Below are 20,903 nucleotides of genomic sequence, written 5' to 3'. Positions count from 1 at the left end.
CGCGCGCCACGTCTGGGACGTGCCAGACGGCCGGGCCCTGCCGTGCCGCCGCCCCGTCTCCCGGCCTTTCCCTTCGCCGCCCCGCCCCTGTCTCACCGGCCCGCCCCGCTTCCAGGGCGGCGAACGGGGCCGAGCGCCGGAGTCCAGCCGAGCAGACGCGCGGGGCCCGGGGCGAGAGGCCGGGCCCGGCCCACCCAGCGGGGGTCGAGCGGAGCCGAGTGCAGCCGAGCCGGGTCGAGTACGGCCGAGTGGAGCCGAGCCGGGTCGAGTACGGCCGAGCCGAGCCGAGCCGGGTCGAGTACGGCCGAGCCGAGCCGAGCGGGGCTGAGCCGAGCCGAGCCGGGTCGAGTACGGCCGAGCCGAGCCGAGCCGAGCGGGGCGGAGCGCCGGGGCCGGGCTGGAGTCGCGGCCGCCGCCATGAAGCGGGACCGGCTCGGTCGCTTCCTGTCTCCGGGGGCGGCGGGGCCGCGCGGGGGCTCCGGCGGCGGCAGCGGCAGCGACCGGACCCGAGGCCGCCCGTCCCGCAGCGGGCCGAGCGTGGACGAGGCCGCGGCCTTGGTGGCGGCGCGGCTGGGCTGGGGCCTGGCGCGGGCCCGCGGGGACCCGGGCGGAGACGGCGCCGACGAGGCAGGTGGGTCGGGCCGGGGCGCGCGGCGGGCGGCGGGCGGGAGCGGCGAGTCCCGGGCCGGAGCCCCTCGTGCGGCCGGAGCCCCCCGCGCGCGCTCTCGCCCTTCGTGGGGTCGGGGGCGCGGTCGTGCGGGCGGCGACGGGCTCTGGGACGTGTCGCGCCGGGGCTCGCCGGGGACCGTAGCCGCCGGCCCGCGCTGCTCCCCGTGAGCTGCGCTTGGCTCCTGGCGCGGTGCCGAGGACGCTCGAGAGGGAACCCGGGCGGCGGCCGCCCTGCCTTCGCGCGGCGTCGTCGCTCGGGGCCGGCGTGCGGGGCCTTTTCGTGGGTGAGTAATGTTCCGGCGCGCGCCCGCGTGTCTGCGTGCTCGCGTGTCTGCGCGTCCGCGTGCTCGCGTGTCTGCGCGTTCGCGTGTCTGCGCGCCCGCGTGTCTGCGCGCTCGCGTGTGTGCGCGCGCCCGCCTCGGCCTCTGGGACGCGGAGGTGGATCCCGCCCGGGCGTGGATCCGGCCGCCGTGAAGGCGGGCGTGGGTGCGCGTTCCGACCGAGGTTCTCGTTGCGTTCGGGTCGAGACGCGGGAGGACTGGGCCCAGTGGTGCTTTTACTGTCACTGTTCAAGAATGTGGGGGCGCCTGCGTGGCGCCGAGCGTGGAGCGTCTTTCTGGGAACCACGTCTGTTCGGTCTAACGCCTGTGTTTTAACTGGATCGTTCGTCGTGGAGGCGTTGAGATTCACCAATTACTTATGTAATTTGGGCAGTAGCCCCTTCTCAGGTGTCATTGGTGGGGCGCCTGGGTGGCTCAGGGCGTTAAGCCGCTGCCTTCGGGGTCCTGGGATCGAGCCCCGCATCCGGCTCCCTGCCCGGCGCGGAGCCTGCCTCCTCCTCTCCCTGCTGTGGTCTCTGTCAGATAAGTACAATAAATCACTCGGTCTTAAACAAATGAAATGAAAGACCTGTGCATGTATTTCAGCGGGAGAGCGAGCCCCACTCCCACTTCCCAGGAAGAGAGGAGCTGTGCCGGGGGTTAGAGGGACGAGGGGAGCCGACGGTCAGCCGGGCGGGGAGCTGCAGGGACGCCGGGCTCCACGCTGGGCTCCGTATCCTCGCCCGGAGGTCACGACCCTAGCTGAGGCCGAGAGTCGGACTCAACCCACTGCTCGCCCAGGCACCCCCGTAGTTTTAGGTTCAGCTCTTGGAGGGACTTTCATGAAGACTGGACCAGTGCACATTCCCACCAGCAGGGCCCAGGGGGGCCCTTCTCGCCCAGCGCGCATCCTGGCCAACGGGTGTGAGCTGGTGATTCTGATGCGCGTGTCCCCGGTGAGGGTGGATGTTGAGCACCTGTGCACTTGGGCGTGCCCTTGTTAGCGGCGCTGCAGGCTCTTCTCTGGAAAAACGACCGTTTACATCTGCCTTTTTGTTTTTCTAAGATGGATTTCTTTGAGAGAGGGACAGAGAGAGCGGGCAGCTGACTGGGAGATAGGCTGACGCCCCACGGAGTGGGGAGCCTGGCACTGGGCTGGATCCCACAACCCTGACGTCAGGAGCCAAAATCAAGTCAGACACTTAACTGAGCCACCCAGGCTCCCCTGTTGCCTTTTTTTAACTTGGATTGTGATTTTGGGTTTGAATTGTATCACCTTTTATTATTTTTTTTAAAGATCTTATTTATTTATTTGAGAGAGAGCGAGCGAGCATGAGCGAGGAGAAGGTCAGAGGGAGAAGCAGACTCCCCACGGAGCTGGGAGCCCGATGCGGGACTCGATCCCGGGACTCCGGGATCATGACCTGAGCCGAAGGCAGTCGTCCAACCCACTGAGCCACCCAGGCGTCCCTGTATTAGCTTTTAATGTATGTATTTTAGATATTAATCTTTTCTCTGTTACGTGATTGGCACATATTTTCCCAAATTCAGTAGGTTACCTTTTCTTTTTGTTGATGGTTTTCTTTGCAGTAGAGAAGCATTTCACTTTGATGTAGTCCCACTTACTTATTTTTTGCTTTTGTTGCCTTTGTTTTCAATGTTGAATCTAAAAAATTATCACCAGGACTGAGGAGAAGGAATTTACTGCCTTTGTTTTCTTCTAGGAGTTTTACAGTTTTGGGTCTCACAGTTAGGTCTTAAATCCATTTCGAATTTATTTTTGTTTATGATTTAAGTTGGGGACCTAGTTTCATTTCAGTTGCATGTGGCTGTCCAGTTTCCTGATACCCATTTATTGAAGAAGAGATGGTCATTTCCCTACTGTATATGTTGCTTCCTTTGTAGTAAGTTAATTGACCACACATATGCCTGGGTTTATATCTGGGGTCTTTTTTTTTTTTTTTTTTTAAGATTTTATTTACTTACTTGATAGATCACAAGGAGGCAGAGAGACAGGCAGAGAGAGAGGAGGAAACAGGCTCCCCACTGAGCAGAGACCCTGATGCGGGGCTCGATCCCAGGACCCTGAGATCATGACCTGAGCCGAAGGCAGCGGCTTAACCCACGGAGCCACCCAGGCGCCCCAGGCTCTCTTAGGTTACATTAATCTGTTTGTCTCTTTTTAGGTTATTACTGTACTGTTTTGGTTACTGCAGTTGTATAATCTATTTTGAAATCAAGAAGTGTGATGCTTCTGGCTTTGTTCCTCTTTCTCAGGATTGCTTTAGCTATTTGTGGTCTTTTGTGCTTCTATATAAATGTTAAGATTGTTCTGTTTTTGTGAAAAATACCATTGGAATTTTGATGAGGATTCCACTGAATCTGTAGGCAGCTTTGGGTAGTGTGAACATGTTAATGGTATTCTAATCCACGAGCACAGAGTATTCATTTCTTTGTCTCCGGTCTATTTCATCGGTGTCTAAAAGTTTTCAGCGTATAAGTTTTTCACCTCCTTGTTAAAAAGTTATTCATAGGTTTTGTTATTCGTTTTGATGCATTTGTAAGTGGGATTGCTTCCTTCACTTCTTTTTCTGGTAGTTCATTGTTAGTTTGGTGTCCGTCGACTTGACCGAACTTGCACTCCTAGCATTCTTAGACTCTTTTGATGGAGTCTTTAGGGTTTTCCATATTATCTGCAGATAGAGAAAGTTTTTTTTACTTTTTTTATTTGGGTAGTTCTTATTTTTCTTGGCTAATTGCTCTAAGACTTCTGGTACTATGGTGAATAGAAGTGAGGGTGGGCACCCTTGTTTCTAACCTGGAGAGGAAAGCTCTCTGCTTTTCACCTGTGTGTGTGATGATAGCTGTAGGCTTGATACCTGTGACCGTTATTGTGTTGAGGTGCATTTTCTTCTGTACCCACTGTGTTCAGAGTTTTTATCATGATGGGCATTGAGTTTTGTCCGAAACTTTCTGCATCTGCTGAGATGCTTATAGGAGTCGCATCCTTTGTTTCGTGAACGTGTATCACGTGGATAGGTTTGTGAGTGTTGGACCGACCTTGCCCCCCTGGAATAAATCCCACTGGATCATGGTATATGAGCCACTTAGTGCATTGCTGAGTTAGGTGGGCATTTTGGGAGCTGTGTTTGTCAGGGATTTGGCGTGTAATTTTCTTGTCTTGTGGTGTCCTTGTCTGGTTTTGTTACCAGGGTAATCCTGGCCTTATTGTAGGAGCACTCCGAATTCTCTGAAAGCTTTTCTGGACCGTAGGGCCCTCCATTGAGCACATTCCCCCAAAAGGGTTTATGTTCAGCTGGGAGCCCAGAGCCAGAGCCTTGCTTTTGGCCCCTATGTGGGCGTGTGTCTACGGCGTGTATATGGGGAGGCTCCATGGAGGGTCCTTCACGCGAGCTGGGAGGATGCTGGGAAGATCGCAGAACATGGCCTCCCCTCCCCTGGGCCATGTTGCTCCTTTCCTAGGAGCTTGTGTCTTCCATGCCCTGTGCGGCGAGCCGCCTCGCCTGCTGACTTGATGTCTCCTGTGCTTGCCCAGGAACAGGCCGGGCTCTTGCCATGGGCCACTGTCGCCTCTGCCATGGGAAGTTCTCCTCCCGGAGTCTCCGCAGCATTTCTGGCAGGTCCCCTGGGGAGAGCTCAGACAGACCCCCCCCAGGGGAACGAGTTTTCATCAGGGACTTCCAGCATCTGCTGGGGGTGGCCGTCCACCAGGACCCAGCTCTGTCTCAGTTTGTCTGCAAGAACTGCCACGCCCAGTTCTACCAGTGCCACGGCCTCCTCAAGTCCTTCTTGCAGAGAGTCAACGTCTCCCCGACAGGCCCCCGGAAGACTTGCACGAAGTAGGCGACCCTCCTTCATTCATTTGGTGGGCGTTCAGGGCCTGAGCTCCCTGCATGCTGGGGAGTGCCGGGGGCGGGGCCTCTGCAGTGGGGAGACGCATGGTGCCTGGAGGAGCAAGCATGTTGGTGTGAGGGAGTTGGACAGACACGCTTGGGGGAGGGTTGAGTGTAAGGAGACAGGAGGTGGCCCTTGGAAGAGACATTCCGGACTGCATGTGGGAGAGGCGGCCTATGAAAGGGATCTGGTGAGCGTCTTGTTCGCTGCCAGCCTGACTCCTGGCCGTGCTGATCCTTTGCAGGGTTGGTGCCAAGCCCCCACCAGGGGCAGAGGAGGGAGCGTGTTTGGGTGAGTGTGCCCCTTGTGTGTGGTGTGTGGGCAGGCTCCAGGTGGACTGGGTGCTGACTGGCCGTGGGTGTGGCATCTCTCTGCCTTTCCTCAGTGGACCTGATCACTTCGAGCCCCCAGGGCCTGCGCAACTTGGTGGCATGGGTGCATGGACACGCAGCCAGCTGTGGGGCCCTGCCTAACCTCCAGAGGACATTGTCCTCCGAGTACTGCGGTGTCATCCAAGCTGTTTGGGGCTGTGACCAGGGCCACGACTATACCATGGATGCCGACTCCAGCTGCGGGGCCCTCTTGCTGGACAGTGCATTGGCAGTCAAGTGGACATGGGACAAGGAGATGGCCCCGTGGCTGACCCAGCATCGGGGGTCCAACCCCACTGGGGCTGCCCCTCAGAGTTCCCAGGGCAGAGCAACCACAGCTCCAGCTGAGACCGAGACGCTGCCCAGCACCGACATGGCCCAGCCTTCTTCAGATGTCAACCCCGTAGGGCCTGGGCTGGGCCCCTCACCTCAGCCAGGTTTCCCCTCAAGTGGGGCCCCAGGTAGGAGGCTCTTGTGGGCTGTTAGACCAGGATTCCTAATCTTGAGCCAGGCAGGGCCCTCAGCAGAAAGGGGATGTCTGCGTTGTCGCGGACCGTGGTCATGGCGTCATATGCAGCGGCTCTGGGAGGAGTCAGCCTCAGCATCTCCTCCTGGGCACCTGACACCAGGGAGGGCTTAAGGACTCTGTGGCAGCAGTTTGTAAAGGCATGCCTTTCTGCCGTCCGGTCTTCTTGCCAGGCCTGCTTGGGGCCAGGGGGCTGAGAGAGGCAGAAGAATGGGGTCCTTGTTGGGGGACACGGGGGAAGAGGGCAGCTGCTGCCTCTGAGGCGGCCTCGGGCCAGCTGCAGGTCATTCTCTGGGTCCCGGCCAGCATCTCTGAGACATCCCAGCGGGACTCGTATAGACAGGCTCCTCCGCCAGCTGGCCAAGAGGAGACACAGGGCCCTTGTTTGGGACCCCATCCCACTGTGCTGTGGTTGGGCTGTTGCTGTTCATGGCCTTTGTATTGGGGCGGCTGGGTTGGCTTCCTGCTGCTTCTTGCAGCCTCCGTGTGTGCACCTGAGCTACCCAGAAAAAAAAAAAAAAAACAAGCGTGGCTGCCCAGATAGTTCAGAGAGAGAAAGGGGCACAGGTGCTGGGAGGGGAGAAGGGATTTGGGTCAGAAGGTTCTTAGAACTGCTTTTTTTTTTTCCCCCTACTGTGTGCATGCAATGCTTTGATAACAATGATTTTTTTAAATGTCCCGGAACATCCACAAAGTGCAGGTCATCCCACCCCGAAACAACTGGATCTGAACCTCTAGGAAGGGCTGGGCTTGCTGATGTGGGCTGTTGGCTAGGGTTCCTGATGCCTGGTGCTGCCCATGCCGGGGCTAGATGTGGGGGTGGCCGGTCTGGCTCTGCAGGGACCTTACGGGGAATGGGACTGGGAGGTGGGCGGGATCGAAGGTGGAAGGACCTCAGGCCCCCCCGCGAGGAAGACAGGTACAGGTGCGCGCCTCCTTTCTGGGGAGCACTGCTTGCGCTCCGTGTTGGTAACAGGAGCCCTGTTCTTTGTTTCTCAGGGCGGTTGGGTGAGAAGCAGGTTCCATCTTCAACCTCGGATGATCGGGTAAAAGACGAGTTCAGTGACCTTTCTGAGGGGTGAGAGAAGAGTGGGTTTAAATAGCCTAAAATTCCTCCTTGGAAAACCAAACTCCACCAACCTGTGTGCTCCCTGCTTGTGTCCTGGCCAGGACCCTCTCCTTCTCTTGGTGGGAAGGAGAGGAGTGGCCGCGGGTCCTTCCAGGCTCCTTGCTCCTGATCCACAGGGCCCCCCAGACCTGAGGCATCCGCAGGAGGAGCGCAGCGGGGGGTGTGGAATTAGAGTCCTGCGGTCGCTCTTCTGCTGTTGCTGGCTTGTCTCCTTCAAGGCTGTGGTTTTGTGCCAGCCGTAGATGTTACTGAAGCAGGCGAGGTCAGTCTCTGGCCCTTTGTCCTGACATGGTTGTGACTTAGGGCAGAGGTTCTGTGCCGGAGGACCAGCTGCTCCCGAAGGGCACTATCAGGGGCTGTTTGCTCCTGGGGCCGCCCCCTGCTTGTCCGCTGAGGACCCCTCGTGGTGGCAGCCACATGCCAGCTGGCCCTCACACCCTTTCCCCGTGAGCTGTGACTGGGATGCAGACGTACCCTCATACACACGAGGAGGAGGGCAGTATGATTTTTGGCTCAGATCTAGTGGGGTGTCAGTGCACATGACTGAGGTGCCGGAAGAACTCAGGTGGGCTAGAACACCTCCAGGACCGGCAGTGGCCACAGGCTGTCCTCCAGGCCACCAGCCGGCCTGGAGTCGCTCGTCTGGACGCGTGGCAGCCTGCAGGCGAGGCCGTGGCGCACCAGCCTGCCTGTGTCCGCTGTCCTGTGGAGACTGAATTCTTGCTTTAGGGTAAAGGTTACAGATGCACAGATCTTTTGCTGGCCTTTGTGACCTTTGCGGTGGCCAACAGCTGACACACCAGCTGGATAGGTGCTCACAGTTGTGGGAAGCAGTGACTCATAGTCGAAAGTCCACTTTCTGAGAAGCCTGCCTCTCTGAGGTCTTCGTGTGCTACCTGGGGCCCCCTAGAGAGGTTCTTTCCAAGTTCAGGGTCCTGGTGTGAGGGAGTGTGGCTTCTGGGGGATCGCCAGTTTTCAGTTTGCCGGCCTGCCCTTTGTGTTAGGAGAGGAGTTCAGAAATTTGGGGGTTTTTAGGTTTCTAAGACCTTGTTAGGAGTGCAAAAACATGGAGTATGGAGATTGGATGGTATTTCTAGACAGGAAGTGTCACTGGATCTGTCCTACACCACAGGCCTTTGCTAAAGGTTCTCTCTTCTTCCCTAGGGACATCCTGAGTGAAGAGGAAAATGACAAGAAGCAGAATGCCCAGTCCTCCGACGAATCCTTCGAGCCTTACGCAGAAAAGAAGTAAGGGCGGCAGTCTTGTTCCGTGTCCCTAGGGTGCGGGAATGGCGTCCCTGGGTAACCTGGAAACCTGTGTCTGCCTGGCAGGGTCACTGGGAGGGAGCAGTTGGGGCAGAGAATGAAGGCTCCTGCTTCCTGGTCTGCCCTTGCTCAGCACACGTTCCCCGCTGCTCTTTGGCCTGACGACCCTAGCCTCGTACTGTGTGGCTTCAGCCGGAGGCCTTTCTGATTTCCGTGCTGAGACCTGGTCTCTGTGTCGTGTGGGAGTGGCAGAGCCTGTGGATGTGACTCCGCGTCATTCTGGGAGCTCTCTGCTTTCCCTTCTGCCTGGTCTGACCGCAGGCATACCACGGTCATGTCTGTCCTGCCACCCACGACAGGGTTCCTGCAGGAGCCTCTACCCTGCACTTCCTTCTGCTGCGCTGCTGAGGCCCTTGGAGACTCGGACCCAGCCCTGCAGTTGCTCTCAGATCTGCCTCTGGCACGGAGTTCTACACCACTTCCTGTCCCGGTGCCTCTGCGGCCTTGTCTGGACCTTCCGTTTTCGGGGTTTGTGTTCTCGTAGGATACAGGGTCCTGGCAGGGAAGGCTGGTGTACGCTTGGGTCACTTTCCTCCCGCCGGAAGCGCAGGGACACCGGGGACAGCGGCGGTCGGCCACGCCCCGCTTGCTGCCCCTGAGCACTCCGCAGCCGAGCGCAGACCGGAAGCACCGAACTGTCAGTCAGGAAAGCGCAGCGCAGATTAAAGAGCAAACCTGACTTCCTTTTTCCGTTTGCGCTTTAACGGCTGTGGAAAAAGAAACAGAAGCCAGGCCCTGCGGGACGTGGGACCAGGTAGCAGTGTGCTGGCCACAGCTCTGGGCTCACCTTTGTGCCCACCGAGACTCTCAGACCTGGTGGCCACATGGTTCTTTGGGTGCTACAGTGTGAATCACAGCTGGAAACCTAGGACAGGGCCTCTGAGTAGTCCTCGTCCATGTGACTTTGTTTTAGCAGACATGCCGGTCCCCTTAGCTGGGACTGAGCCACCCAGGTGCCCCCCATTTCGTATTTGTAAATGTGCAGTTAATTCAGGGGCACCGAGTACATGAATAGTGTTGTGCAGCCGTCACCGCTCTTTCTAAACTTATCATCATCCCAAGTAGAAACTGCTCCTGTTAAGTGATGACCTCCCTCTTCCCCGCTCCCAGGCTCGGGCCGCCGCTAATCTAGTTACATCAGTGTAGCCCATGGAAGTGGAAATACAGATTTGTCCTTTTTGATAGGGTTCTTTTACTTAACATAATGTGTCTTAGATTGATCTGTGTTGTAACGTGTATCAGAACTTGGTTCCTTTCTATGACTGAATACATTCTGTTGTATGCATAGACTACAGTGTGTTGGTCCATTCATCTGTCATTTGGGGTTGTTTCTACCTGTTGGCTGTTGTGAATAATATTATGAATACTGGCCTACAAGTACCTGAGGGGCGCCTGGGTGGCGATAAAGCATCCAACTGTTTTTTTTTTTTTTTTTTTTTTAAGATTTTATTTATTTATTTGACAGAGAGAGATCACAAGCAGGCAGAGAGGCAGGCAGAGAGAGGGGGAAGCAGGCTCCCCGCTGAGCAGAGAACCCAATGTGGGGCTCGATCCCAGGACCCTGAGACCATGACCTGAGCTGAAGGCGGAGGCTTAACCCATTGAGCCCCCCAGTTGCCCTTTTGTTTATTTTTACAGTGAAGTACAGTTGGCGTGCAGTGTTTGTGTCAGGCCCACAATGTAGTGACTCAGTAATTCTGTATGTGGGGCGGTACTCGGCGAGGTGTGGAGAGAGGAGGAAGCAGGCTCCCCGCTGAGCAGAGAGCCCGACGTGGGGCTCGATCCCAGGACCCTGAGATCATGACCTGAGCCGAAGGCAGAGGCTTCAACCCACTGGGCCTCCCAGGCGCCCCAGGCGTCCTGTTTTTAAATTTCTGTGGAACATCCATACTTCTTTCCACAGTGGCTGTTCTCTTTTTTTCTAATTTTTAGTATCGTTAACACAGTGTTATATTAGTTTCAGGCATATCATATAGTGATTCAAACCTGTTTTCCTTTTTAGTGGTCATCCTCTCGGTTGTGACGTGGTACCCATTGTCATTTCGGTTTGCACTTCCTTAGGGGTTAGTGATGGTGGACATCTTTTAACATGCTTAGATTTTTTGAGAAATGTCTATTTAAGTCTTTTGCCCTTTTTCCCCCTTCGGATTTGAAAGTTTTTTTCTTTTTATTTATTCTTGCCCATTTTTAAATTGGCTTGTTTTATCTTTATGCTGTTGAGTCGTAAAGTCCATTTTCTCCCATTCAGTGGATCATTGTTTCATTCCTTGATACTTTCCTCTGGTGCACAAAAAGTTTTAATTTTAATTTTGAAATCCAATTTACCTGTTTTTACTTGTGTTGCCTGTTTTTTTTTTTTTTTTTTTTTTAATTTCTGTGTTCAGCGTGGGGCTCAGACTCAAACCCCAAGATCAAGAGTTGCAGGCTCAGGCGCCTGGGTGGCTCAGTGGGTTAAGCCGCTGCCTTCGGCTCAGGTCATGATCCCAGGGTCCTGGGATCCAGCCCCGCATCGGGCTCTCTGCTCAGCGGGGAGCCTGCTTCCTCCTCTCTCTCTGCCTGCCTCTCTGCCTACTTGTGATCTCTGCCTGTCAAATAAATAAATAAATAAATAAATAAAAAGAGTTGCAGGCTCTGCTGACTGAGGCAGCCAGGCCGCCCGTGTTGCTTTACCTTGGATGTTATATTCCAGAAACTGTTGCCAAATCCAAGATCATGTTTTCATCCAGCAGTTTGATAGTTTTAGCTCTTACGTCTTTGATTTATTTGAGTTAGTTTTTGTATATGGGGTGAGTTCGGGATCCGGTTGCGTGCTTCGGCCCGTGGGCGCACAGCTCTCCCAGCGCCGCTTGTTGACGAGATCGTCCTTTCCCAGTGACTGGACTTGGCGCGCTTCTCAGAAAACCAGTTGATTTTTCTTGTGAGGGGTGTGTTTTTGGGCTCTCAGTACTCTTCAGTTAGTCTGCATGTCTGTTCGTGTGCTACTACCACACTGTTGTGATTATTGTAGTTTTATAATTTTGGAATCAGAAGTGTGAGTCCTCCAGCTTTGTTTTTCAGACTCATCTTGCTATTCAGTGTCCCTTTTAATTCCATGTTAAGCTTAGGATTGCTTCTTTGGTTTCTGCCAAAAACACCACTGGGTTAGGGTTAGGGATGGAACCTGTAGCCTGCTTTGGGAGTAGTGCCATCTTGACATTAATCCTGCAGTCCATAAACCTGGGGTGTTTTAGGTCTTTTTAAATTTCTTTCAGCAGTATGTTTTAGTGTTCGGTGTATAAGTCTTTCATCTCCTTGGTTAATTTTATTTCTAACTATTATTTTTAATGCTAGTGCAAATGAATTGTTTTTACAGTTTTGTTTTGCATCATTCATTTTTAAAACTTGTTTTTGTGTGTTGATTATGTACCCTGCAGCTTTGCTGAATTTGTTTATTTTTGTGTGGATTCTTGAGGGTTTTCTACATAGGAGGTCATGTTATGTGCACAGAGGTAATTTTTTTTCGTGATTTAGATCCCCTCTCTTTTTTTTGCCTGATTGCTGTGTCTAGAACTTCTAATACTATGTTAATAGCAGTGGTGAAAATGGGCATCTTTGTCTTTTTTTTTTTGTTTTTAAGATGTTGTTTGACAGAGATCACAGGTAGGTAGAGAGGCAGGCAGAGAGAGAGGAGGAAGCAGGCTCCCCGCTGAGCAGAGAGCCCGATGCGGGGCTGGATCCCAGGACCCTGGGATCATGACCTGAGCTGAAGGTCATGAGCCAAAGGTCATTAACCAACTGAGCCACCCAGGTGCCCTTGTCTTGTTCTTGATTACGGGAAAGTTTTCAGTCTTTCACAGTTGAGGATGATGTTAGGTAGAGGTTTGTCGCATAATGTCCTAAGAAGTTCCTTTTGTTTCTGACAGTTTTCTTTAAATGTTTGGATCTGAAAAGGGAAAAAGTGTACATTTCTCTTTATATACTTTTTTAAAGATTTTATTTGAGAGACAGAGAGCATGAGCAGAGGGAGGGGGAGAGGGAGAAGCAGATTCCTGCTGAGTGTGGAGCCGAAGGCAGGACTCGATCACCGGACCTCGGGATCATGACCTAAGTCAAAGGCAGACGCTTAACCCACTGAGCCACAGGCACCCTATGTCTCTTTAAATCTTCACTAGGCCCCACGGGGAGATTGGTGCATCTGAACTGGTCCTTCAGGGACCCGTCAGACTGAATAAAAGGTCCCCACTGTGCACGCTGGCCTGAGCCGCAAGACTGAGGAGCAGGGCGGCAGCTGTGGGGCACCAGCGCGCTCTCCCGAGAACACGCATCTCCCTCTGAGCCCCGCCTGGTGGCTGGGCACCTCCCATCAGGTTCCAAAACTGTTGGTTCTGAACCTTTCTAGCCTGGTGCTGGCTTTGTTGGAGGGACTGACCCCTAAAGCTTCCCCAATCCATCCTTTAATATGACGTCTCCAAGGAGTGTTTGGTTTTGATGTTCAGGGAGTGACGTTTGAGTCCCCACGGCCCAGCCGTCCTGCCCCTTGCCTTCCCGAGGCGGCAGTGCAGAGCCTCTGCCTTTGCTCGGAGTTGGTCTAGCTCTGGCGGCTGAGGTCCGTTTGAAAGCCGGCCGCTGAGCGCTGAGCCCGGAACAGGCCGCCGTGGAGCCCGGGGAAACCTCTCCCGTGGGAGGAGAAGGAAGCGGGAAGGAAGGTGAGCGGCCCCGTGCGAGAGGCCAGAAGCAGCCCTGAGTCGCATTGTTCCCCCTCGCCCCATGGGGGTTTTTGCCCCCCTTCTAGGGTCTCTGGCAAAAAGAGTGAAAGCAAAGAAACCAAGAAGTCTGAAGAACCAAAAATTCGGAAGAAACCTGGCCCCAAGCCAGGCTGGAAGAACAAGCTGCGCTGTGAGAGGTGAGAGCCTGGGTCGGGGGCCGCCCTGCCCGTGGGGGCGGCGGCTCCATGTGCGCTCTGCCTTGTAGGGAGGAGCTGCCCACCATCTACAAGTGCCCTTACCAGGGCTGCACGGCTGTGTACCGAGGGGCCGACGGCATGAAGGTGAGCAGGGCCTTGCCCCGGGGCCAGGGCTTACTTTCTTTGTGTGGCTGACCGGGAGGGCCCAGGTTTCTGTAGAGCCAGACGGAGGAGACTTGTTCCCAGGGCCGCATGAGAGCCTCGGTGGGTAGAGCGGAACAGCCAGGGGCCGAGAAGTGAGCCTTCCACTCCTGGGAAAAGCACCCACTTCTGGTTGAGGGACGGACGGTTGGGTCTCTTCCTTTGAGGCTGCCGTGTAGGGCATGTGGGAGGCACGTGCTGTGTGATCGGGGGGCGGGGGGACTCTCCTGGCCCGGGCACTCAGGGTCTTGCGGTCTCTGCTGCAGAAGCACATAAAGGAGCACCATGAGGAGGTCCGGGAGAGGCCCTGCCCCCACCCCGGCTGCAACAAGGTGTTCATGATCGACCGCTATCTGCAGCGCCACGTGAAGCTCATCCACACGGGTGCGTGCCCTGTTCTCCCACACACTCGCCTGCACAGTCGCCCTGGGGTCTGATGGGGGCTGGATGCCCTTGAAGATGCCTGGGGCTGTGTCTTGGTGCCTTGAGGGTCATGCGTAAGTGGTGTGGGACTGACCGTGAAGAAACCCCAGTGCCTTTCAGCAAGTTAATTGTGGCGGGGGGTTTTCTCATTGCTTTTTTTTTTACGATTTTATTTATTTATTTGACAGAGATCAGGAGTAGGCAGAGAGGCAGGCAGAGAGAGAGAGGAGGAAGCAGGTTCCCCGCTGAGCAGGGAGCCCGATGCGGGGCTTGATCGCAGGACCCTGGGATCATGACCTGAGCCAAAGGCAGAGGCTTTAACCCACGGAGCCACCCAGGCGCCCCTCTCATGACTTTAAAAAAATGACATTTATTACATGCTTTTCGGATTGTAAGAGTAACCCACGCACGTGGTAGCAGTCGTAGAAACTGAGCACCTAGAAGGTGGTACGCGCGCCCTCCCTCCGCGCTTGCGGGTCTGTCTTCCCGTTTGTTCTCATTTTGTGTCTGTGCCTTTTTCTGTGTGTTTTTGAGAGTAATGGCCTGAAGAAGTCCTGTGGGGCCCTGCAGAGTAGTGGGCCTGTTCCCCAGGGCCTGGCACCTCGGGGCTAGGGTTGGGGGGTATGTTCTGCTCTTGTGTTCTGGCCATTTTAGGCTTTAGACCAGTCGTCCGCAGAGGCTCTCTGCGCCCGGTGTGGGCGGTGCCTGGTCCGAAGGTGGTGTGCAGGCGGCCGTGCTCTGGTCTGCTCAGGAAATGAGACCTGCTGGCACAGACTCTGGAATTCCCGGGTCGAGGAACGTGGTGTGAGCAGGGGTTTGGACAGGTCTTCGGGGCAAGGGGGCCTGCTGTGCTGGGACTGAGGCCAGCGGAGTGCAGGTAGCTTGGTGTGAGTTAGGAATGGAGCATTGTTGTGCATGCTGGTTCCTGAGGTGGACCTTTGCTTATGCTGGGGGCGGGGGAGGTAGAGGGCACCTGCTCTTCCTTTGGTCCTAGAGAGGTCTCTCTAGGGTGCCCTGAGCTGAGCACTTAACCTCCACCCCCAGCCCATGGGCCTCAGGTGCTCTTGTTTGTCCACAGGCTGTGCGCTTGCTCCGAGAGCGGCAGTGCCCTCTGGGCTCTCCCTGAGCCTAGCCCACTGACCTTTACAATTCCAGGCTTGAAGCCCCACTAGTTGCAAGAACTTGGGACGCTCAGGCCCTCGGCCCCTCTGGCTTTCCAAGCCAGTTGCTCTGGGGACTCCTTTTCCCTGAGAGCTAGTCCGTCTCTTGCTCTTCTCCCCGAAGGTGGCTCCCTCCTCCTCCCTACCTTTAGTTGTGGGGTTGGTTTTGCCAGTCTTCAGGTCCGTTTCTGGGGTATTTGGGAGGATGTGATAGTTCCCTACGTGTGTGTGTGGGATGATGTGAGCCGAGGGCTCTCTTCCTCCTCACCCGTTCTCTGCAGCCGCATTACAGCCCGGGGCTCATGTGCGTTTCTTAGTTTGGACTCCCTTGAACGACGTGATCTGTGCCACCGGTGTTAGAAGCCCAGCAACTGTGTGCGCTGGACCCCCGCTGCTGCAGCTTCTCCCCACAAAGCTGCTGTCCTGCGTGGGCATCACCAACTTTAAATGATCCGTGGATTGTGTATCTGTTTATCCCTAAACAGAAACTGCACTTGTTTTTGTCAAAATGACTTACTATAGAAAGTTACACTTTACTTTTTTTACCCAGATTTATGTCAGTTTTTATTGTTGAACAAATCTATTGGTTGGTCTCACTGTGAAACAATTTTTCTTATGTTTTTTGCTCTTGAGCCACCCTGGACATCTGACACAAATAATTCTCAAATTGGGACTTCACGTTGTGTTGCAGTTCAGACACCAGTGGTCATAACCATTAGCAGTTGTTTTTTTTTTTAAACACCAAGAGGGTGGACTGTGAACTCGGAAGGGTGTATTGTACCTAGTAGGGGAGAGAGCCAGGTTGGGGGGGTGTTTGTAGGTGGAGTGGCGGTGAGGGAGAGGCTCGTGGCCACCACCCCAGGCACACGTCCAGAAGTAGAACGAACTCTTGGGTTTTTGTTCAAGAGTATAAGAAATTCATTTGCTAAGTGGATATCCCCTTCCCTACCTTGGACCCAAGATGGGGGTGATTTTTAGAGCAGTAGTAATCAGTGATGCTTTAGTGATTTGGATGTCCTCTAAGAATCTGCTTGAGTAGATCTAAAGTTTCTCTTTTAGAAAACAGGCTTCACCTGTGTACAGTAGCTGGCGAAGTCTCAGCCAGGTGACACTTTAAAGCAATTTTAACAAAAAGTTTTACATGAGAAATGTTTTCCATCTCTCAGTAAAAGTGGGTTTGCACGGCCCCTTGCTTGGGTCCCTGTGCTCCGTGGGAGGGCTGGGCATTTCTCGTGTGGTGCTCACTGGATCTCTGGCCCGCAGAGGTGCGGAACTACATCTGTGACGAGTGTGGACAGACCTTCAAGCAGCGGAAGCACCTTCTCGTCCACCAGATGCGCCACTCAGGAGCCAAGCCTCTGCAGTAAGTGTGGGGACGGGCACCTTCTCACGGCCACGCTGGCGCCCATGCCCTCGCTCACCTGACCCTGTCCCCCAGGTGTGAAGTCTGTGGCTTCCAGTGCCGGCAACGGGCGTCCCTCAAGTACCACATGACTAAACACAAGGCTGAGACCGAGCTGGACTTTGCCTGTGACCAGTGTGGCCGGCGGTTCGAGAAGGCCCATAACCTCAATGTGCACATGTCCATGGTCCACCCTCTGACGCAAACCCAGGACAAGGCACTGCCCCTGGAGCCACCGCCTGGGACTGTGGAGGGCCAGGCCGTGAAGCCCGAGCCCACCTGAACACAGGCGCTAAATGGGGTTAAGACAGTTTCGGTAGTTCCTCATATGCAACCTGATGGCACAGCTTTGCTCGCTCGCTCCCCTGGAGCCCCCATGCTGTACCCCCCACCTGTGTGTCAGGAGGGCACTGATCTGCCGTGTGGTGAAGGTGGGCTCGGTGTGCAGCTCGTGTAGCCTTTCCAGCCTCCACTCTGGGACCAGCATTTTCCTACATGCACTGAGTGACTTGGGGCCAGATGGATTTTAAATAATTGATTCCTGTTCCCCACCAGAGCAATCAAGGAGATTTGTAATCCACTTTTTAGTGCAAAAGCTCCATGTTATGCTTGTAATAAATTATTTACAAAGGAGCTGGGCTGTGCACTGCGCAGGGTCCAGTCAGAAGAGCTGGGGCTCCTGGTAGAGGTCCGCATCGGGCACCGCCTGCTGTCTGCTCAGGAGGGCGGCGCTCACTTCCGGGTCACAGTCTCCACGAGCGGCCAGCAGCTGCGGGAAAACAACTGTGCTCAGCCCCCTGCGGCTGCCAGGTAAGTGGGCACAGTGTACGTGTCAGGTGCCGGGTCCTTTCTGCTTGGGGTGTCGCACGTTTACACAGTGACCTGGACGTCACCGCACACACCAAATGAGCATTTGGGTGTTACCTCTGCCACGTTCGAGAAGCTCTTTTGGGGGCACCTAGGTATTGATTGCAGCAGAAAATGACGAGCTTTTGTTATCAAGCCTACGGGGTCACCCTGGAGAGAGGACAGGCAGAGTCCCAGGTCAGTGTGCTGTCAGGGGCCACGATGCCCCCACCTGCTCACTGTGCCAGGAGAGCTGGCCACACGGGTCTGTGAGATGTGTCACCTGCCTGGCCCTGGAGGTCCTGGCTCCTGGTGGCTAGAGCCGAGACTGCACTTGTCTCTCCAGCCACGAAGAGACAGATGAGCTTTAGGTACATGTCGACAGCGACGTGCAGGAAGGCCTCTTCCCTCAGGAGGGCGTCATCGAAATAGGAGAGAAGGCTGAAGGTAAAAGACAAGATGCCTCGTGACTCTAAGACCGCACAGAGGTGGGTGGCAGTCAGCAGCGAGCGACTCCTCGGAGGACTGAAGTTGTGGGCATCTTGCCCACGTGGTGGGAGACCCACCGTGGTACTGATACAGGCAGGGGGAAGAGGTGACCCCTCCTTGGACCGCACACAACCCCCCAGGTGGGCACTCCTTCGCGGAGAGTGTTGCCACACTACCAGAGCAGCAGGTGCACTTACCTGTAGAAGGCAAGCGGCAGCAGCCTGATGTATGGCTCTGGGGCCAGGCGGAGGAGGACCGGCCCCAGGCCACCGTCTGCAACCAGAGCGGGGAGGGGCGGGTTTAGTTTTGTGGCCGCCTTCCCACCCCAGCATCAGCGTGTTCGGGACACCTCAGGTGCCTGGCTGGGGGGGGGGGGGTCCCATGCTGGAGGGCAGAGCCTGGGAGGTAGACCCCCTACGCCCCCCCAAAAGGGCTCAGTGACGCCACTCTTTCATTGTTGAGATGAGTTTGTACTGCATTCACTCTAAAATGTAGTTCACGTACTTACCAAGATAGACTTCCAAAAATGAGTTAGTACTTTAAAGCCCAAACGTTCATACCTAACCAGTGGGAAGTCGTTTTTGAAAAAGGACTAAACGGAAAGTGGGGGCCACAGCCTGCCTCTGCTGGGTCACCTGTCTTCCCCAGAGATGGCTGGTAACTGGGACAGACACAGGCTGTTCTCTGCTGCCAGGTCCCAGGGACGGTCTTACCTGCCCCTGTCAGCTGAAACAGCACCAGCCAGGACACCTTCCTCTTCTCCAGACACCCCAGGATCTCCACGCAGATGTCCAAAGCCTCCAGGGAGTCAGCAGCCTGTGGCCCGCACAAGAGGCGGCGGCTGACTGCACAGACAGCCCCGGGGGGAGGGGGGACCTCTAGCCCAGAAGGGAGCCTTTGCTCCTTCTGTTGAGTCTTGAATGGTGACTGCAGGAGGAACAGGCCAGGGACCCCCGTGCCCAGGTTCTGAAATGAGACCTCAGAGAAGAGGCCCGGGGCCTAGGGGTTCTCGCTTCAGCAAGCACAAGATTCCTGAGGAGCCCTTCGATACAAACGTTCCAGGACCCTCCTCCCAGAGGCCCTCCTTAGGAGGTCTAGGGCTGGGAGAGTCCCCTTACCTGATGTCTTGAGTGTGGGGTCACGTGCGACGAAAGCAGGCCCATTAAGGAGAAGAAGAACAGCGCGAGCAGCAGCTGCCGATAGAACCCGCGCCCTCAGAACATAGAGCCAGCCAGGCTGCACCCTCAAGTGACTCTAAGTAACGGATGCGGACACGTTCTTTGACTAAACGTTTAGAGGCAGAGGGCAGAAATTTTTCCTTAAGTAGATCTTCTCGGGAAGGAAAATTATATTAAAAAAAAATTTTTTTAAATTTTAAATTTAAAAAACCTTTTAAAGGGTAATTTGAGAATAAATTCTTAGAGACTGCATCCTCTTATGTGCGCCTTTAACACAGCTTGTTAGCGCGGCCGCAGGAAGAGCTGCGCCGCGGCCGAGGGCGGGCGCGGTGTGCGAGCTGGGGGAGGGCTCCCCCGCGCCCCGCCGCCGGGCTCCTGGCCTAGAAGGGCGTTTATGAACCCCCTAGAGGTACATGCAAAAGTCTCTCCCCCGCCGGGGGTCCCCCTCTTCCCAACCCCTGGAGCGCACCCAAGCTGGCTGGGGTCACTCTGGATACCCCCACTCCCTTTGCGCACACACAGGCCTCAGAGGCTTGAGGCCACTGAAATTACTTTTCAACAATTTTTTTACAGTAAATTACCAAAAACCTCAGGCAGGCCTGTATGTCCTGAGCTGACAGATGACTTTCCGGTTTACAGATGGTTTAGTTCGGGGAGAGATGAGGGAGCTAAGGCTGTGGGAATGGGAACAAGGAAGGTCCCACTGATCTGCAGAGGTGACAATTAGCTAAAAGCCACCAGAAGGGTAACATGTAAGGTGCTCTCGTCCCGTCAGTAAACTTGACAGTCAGATGTTACTAAATCTATAAACACGGTAAACCTCACTTCCTCAGAAGTCACAAGAATGCCATACTAACGTCCTTGGAAAAGCCCATTCGTTAGATGAACCCCGAGAAACCGCTGACTGGACCCTGACGAACGACAAAGCTGCCACGGAAGTGGAAGGATTCATCTCTTGCCTCCTCTCTCTGGCGCTCCTGCTTCTCGAGCTGGCTCCCGAGGCTGCCCTTGCCGGCTTGCTGGATTGCAAAGTGTAGCGCCGCAGCGGAGAGCCAGGCCGGGCCCGGTGGGGGGCGTGCCGAGTCGGCGGAGAGGCAGCTAGGAGACAGGTACGGGTCACCACAGGAACCTCACAGCCATGTCCCGGCAGAAAGCCACCAGCCCTGCTTACCTTCAAGGTGGGACAGCGGGGTGGGGTGGGGGCTTAGAGTCTGTAGAACCACCCCTGGCTCGGCACAGGGCCCCAGAGACCACTGACTGGGTCCAGTCCCCAGTTGCCCTAACCTGGACCCGAGGAGGGGGTGGGTAGGGCCTGACCAGGACACCGGGTCCTGACTGCCCAAGATTTGCAAGGTTGTGGGTCATGGAGCTCTCCCCACGGTGGGCATAAAACTGCCCACCACGCAGACCCCTGGCTTCTGGGTCCAGTGCTGCTCCTCAGCCCCTGCTGTGACCGCAGTGTGACGTGCAGGTGCCCCAGCAGGTTAAAAAGAAGGCCCCAGATTAGTGGCATATTAATGTGGGAATGGGGCGTTTCTTGTTTTCTGGGAGTTCAAGTGCTCTGGACGCTGCCGCAGGACGCAGGGTAGAGGAGGCCAGACGGGACCACAGCCCTGTCCCAAGCCCTCCCGAGCTGGAGACTGTCAGCTGGGCAGGCCGGGACCTGCCTCCCACGTCCGTGGGACGCTGGCACTGCCAGGCCTGGAGCCAGGAGAGAGGCAGGTGGGGCGGAAAGCTGGGCAGGGACCGGCTAGGTCAGGTCTGTTCCTTCCCTTCCGTGGGGCTCCTGCCCAGCAGCCCAAGGCATTCCTGGAGGTAACCTGTAGCAGGTCCTAAAGAATGTCTGGGCCCCCTCCTGCCGCTGTTCCACGCACCTCCGGCCGAACTGCCGGGCCTCCCCCAGTCTCTGCAGCTCCTGGGGCAGCGGGCCCTGGAAGCAGCTCCTCCACCGGCTGCGAAGGTCAGGCTCCAGGCGTGGCCACCACAACTTCCAGAAGAGAAAGATCACTGGTCAGCAGATCAGGGGAGGCTCTACTTGGACCCCTTTTCAATCCCTACACCCGAGT

General features: G+C 55.6%; 2 protein-coding genes across 10 annotated transcripts in view; one reads left to right on the top strand and one right to left on the bottom strand.

The window, feature by feature from the left end:
* The first annotated feature begins 334 nt into the window (after positions 1-334).
* Positions 335-16,957, top strand: ZNF276 (zinc finger protein 276). The gene is made up of 11 exons (XM_082711498.1): positions 335-631; positions 4,546-4,849; positions 5,149-5,195; positions 5,290-5,736; positions 6,801-6,879; positions 8,095-8,178; positions 13,028-13,138; positions 13,207-13,282; positions 13,606-13,723; positions 16,186-16,285; positions 16,361-16,957. The coding sequence occupies exons 1-11, from the start codon at positions 418-420 to the stop codon at positions 16,605-16,607; spliced, it is 1,827 nt and encodes a 608-aa protein (XP_082567624.1). The 5' UTR covers positions 335-417; the 3' UTR covers positions 16,608-16,957.
* The window catches only part of FANCA (FA complementation group A), a 61,464-nt gene continuing 57,466 nt past the window's right edge, over positions 16,906-20,903 (bottom strand). For 6 of the 9 annotated variants that reach the window (XM_082711434.1, XM_082711435.1, XM_082711437.1 and 3 more), the window contains 8 exons: positions 20,712-20,824; positions 19,797-19,935; positions 18,778-18,852; positions 18,373-18,475; positions 17,857-17,932; positions 17,458-17,611; positions 17,249-17,341; positions 16,906-17,093 (listed from right to left, as the gene is read on the bottom strand). In XM_082711434.1, the coding sequence (XP_082567560.1) occupies positions 16,986-17,093; positions 17,249-17,341; positions 17,458-17,611; positions 17,857-17,932; positions 18,373-18,475; positions 18,778-18,852; positions 19,797-19,935; positions 20,712-20,824 (861 nt within the window). In that variant the 3' untranslated portion in view covers positions 16,906-16,985. Of the gene's footprint in view, positions 17,094-17,248; positions 17,342-17,453; positions 17,612-17,856; positions 17,933-18,372; positions 18,476-18,777; positions 18,853-19,796; positions 19,936-20,711; positions 20,825-20,903 lie in introns of all 9 variants that reach the window. The other 3 variants (XR_014305696.1, XR_014305698.1, XR_014305697.1) reach the window with 2 other exon arrangements.

Source organism: Mustela nivalis, assembly GCF_964662115.1.
Source record: "Mustela nivalis genome assembly, chromosome: 18".
NCBI lineage: Eukaryota > Metazoa > Chordata > Mammalia > Carnivora > Mustelidae > Mustela > Mustela nivalis.
The sequence above is the reverse complement of the archived record's forward strand: the minus strand, read 5'-3'. Positions and strand labels throughout refer to the sequence as shown.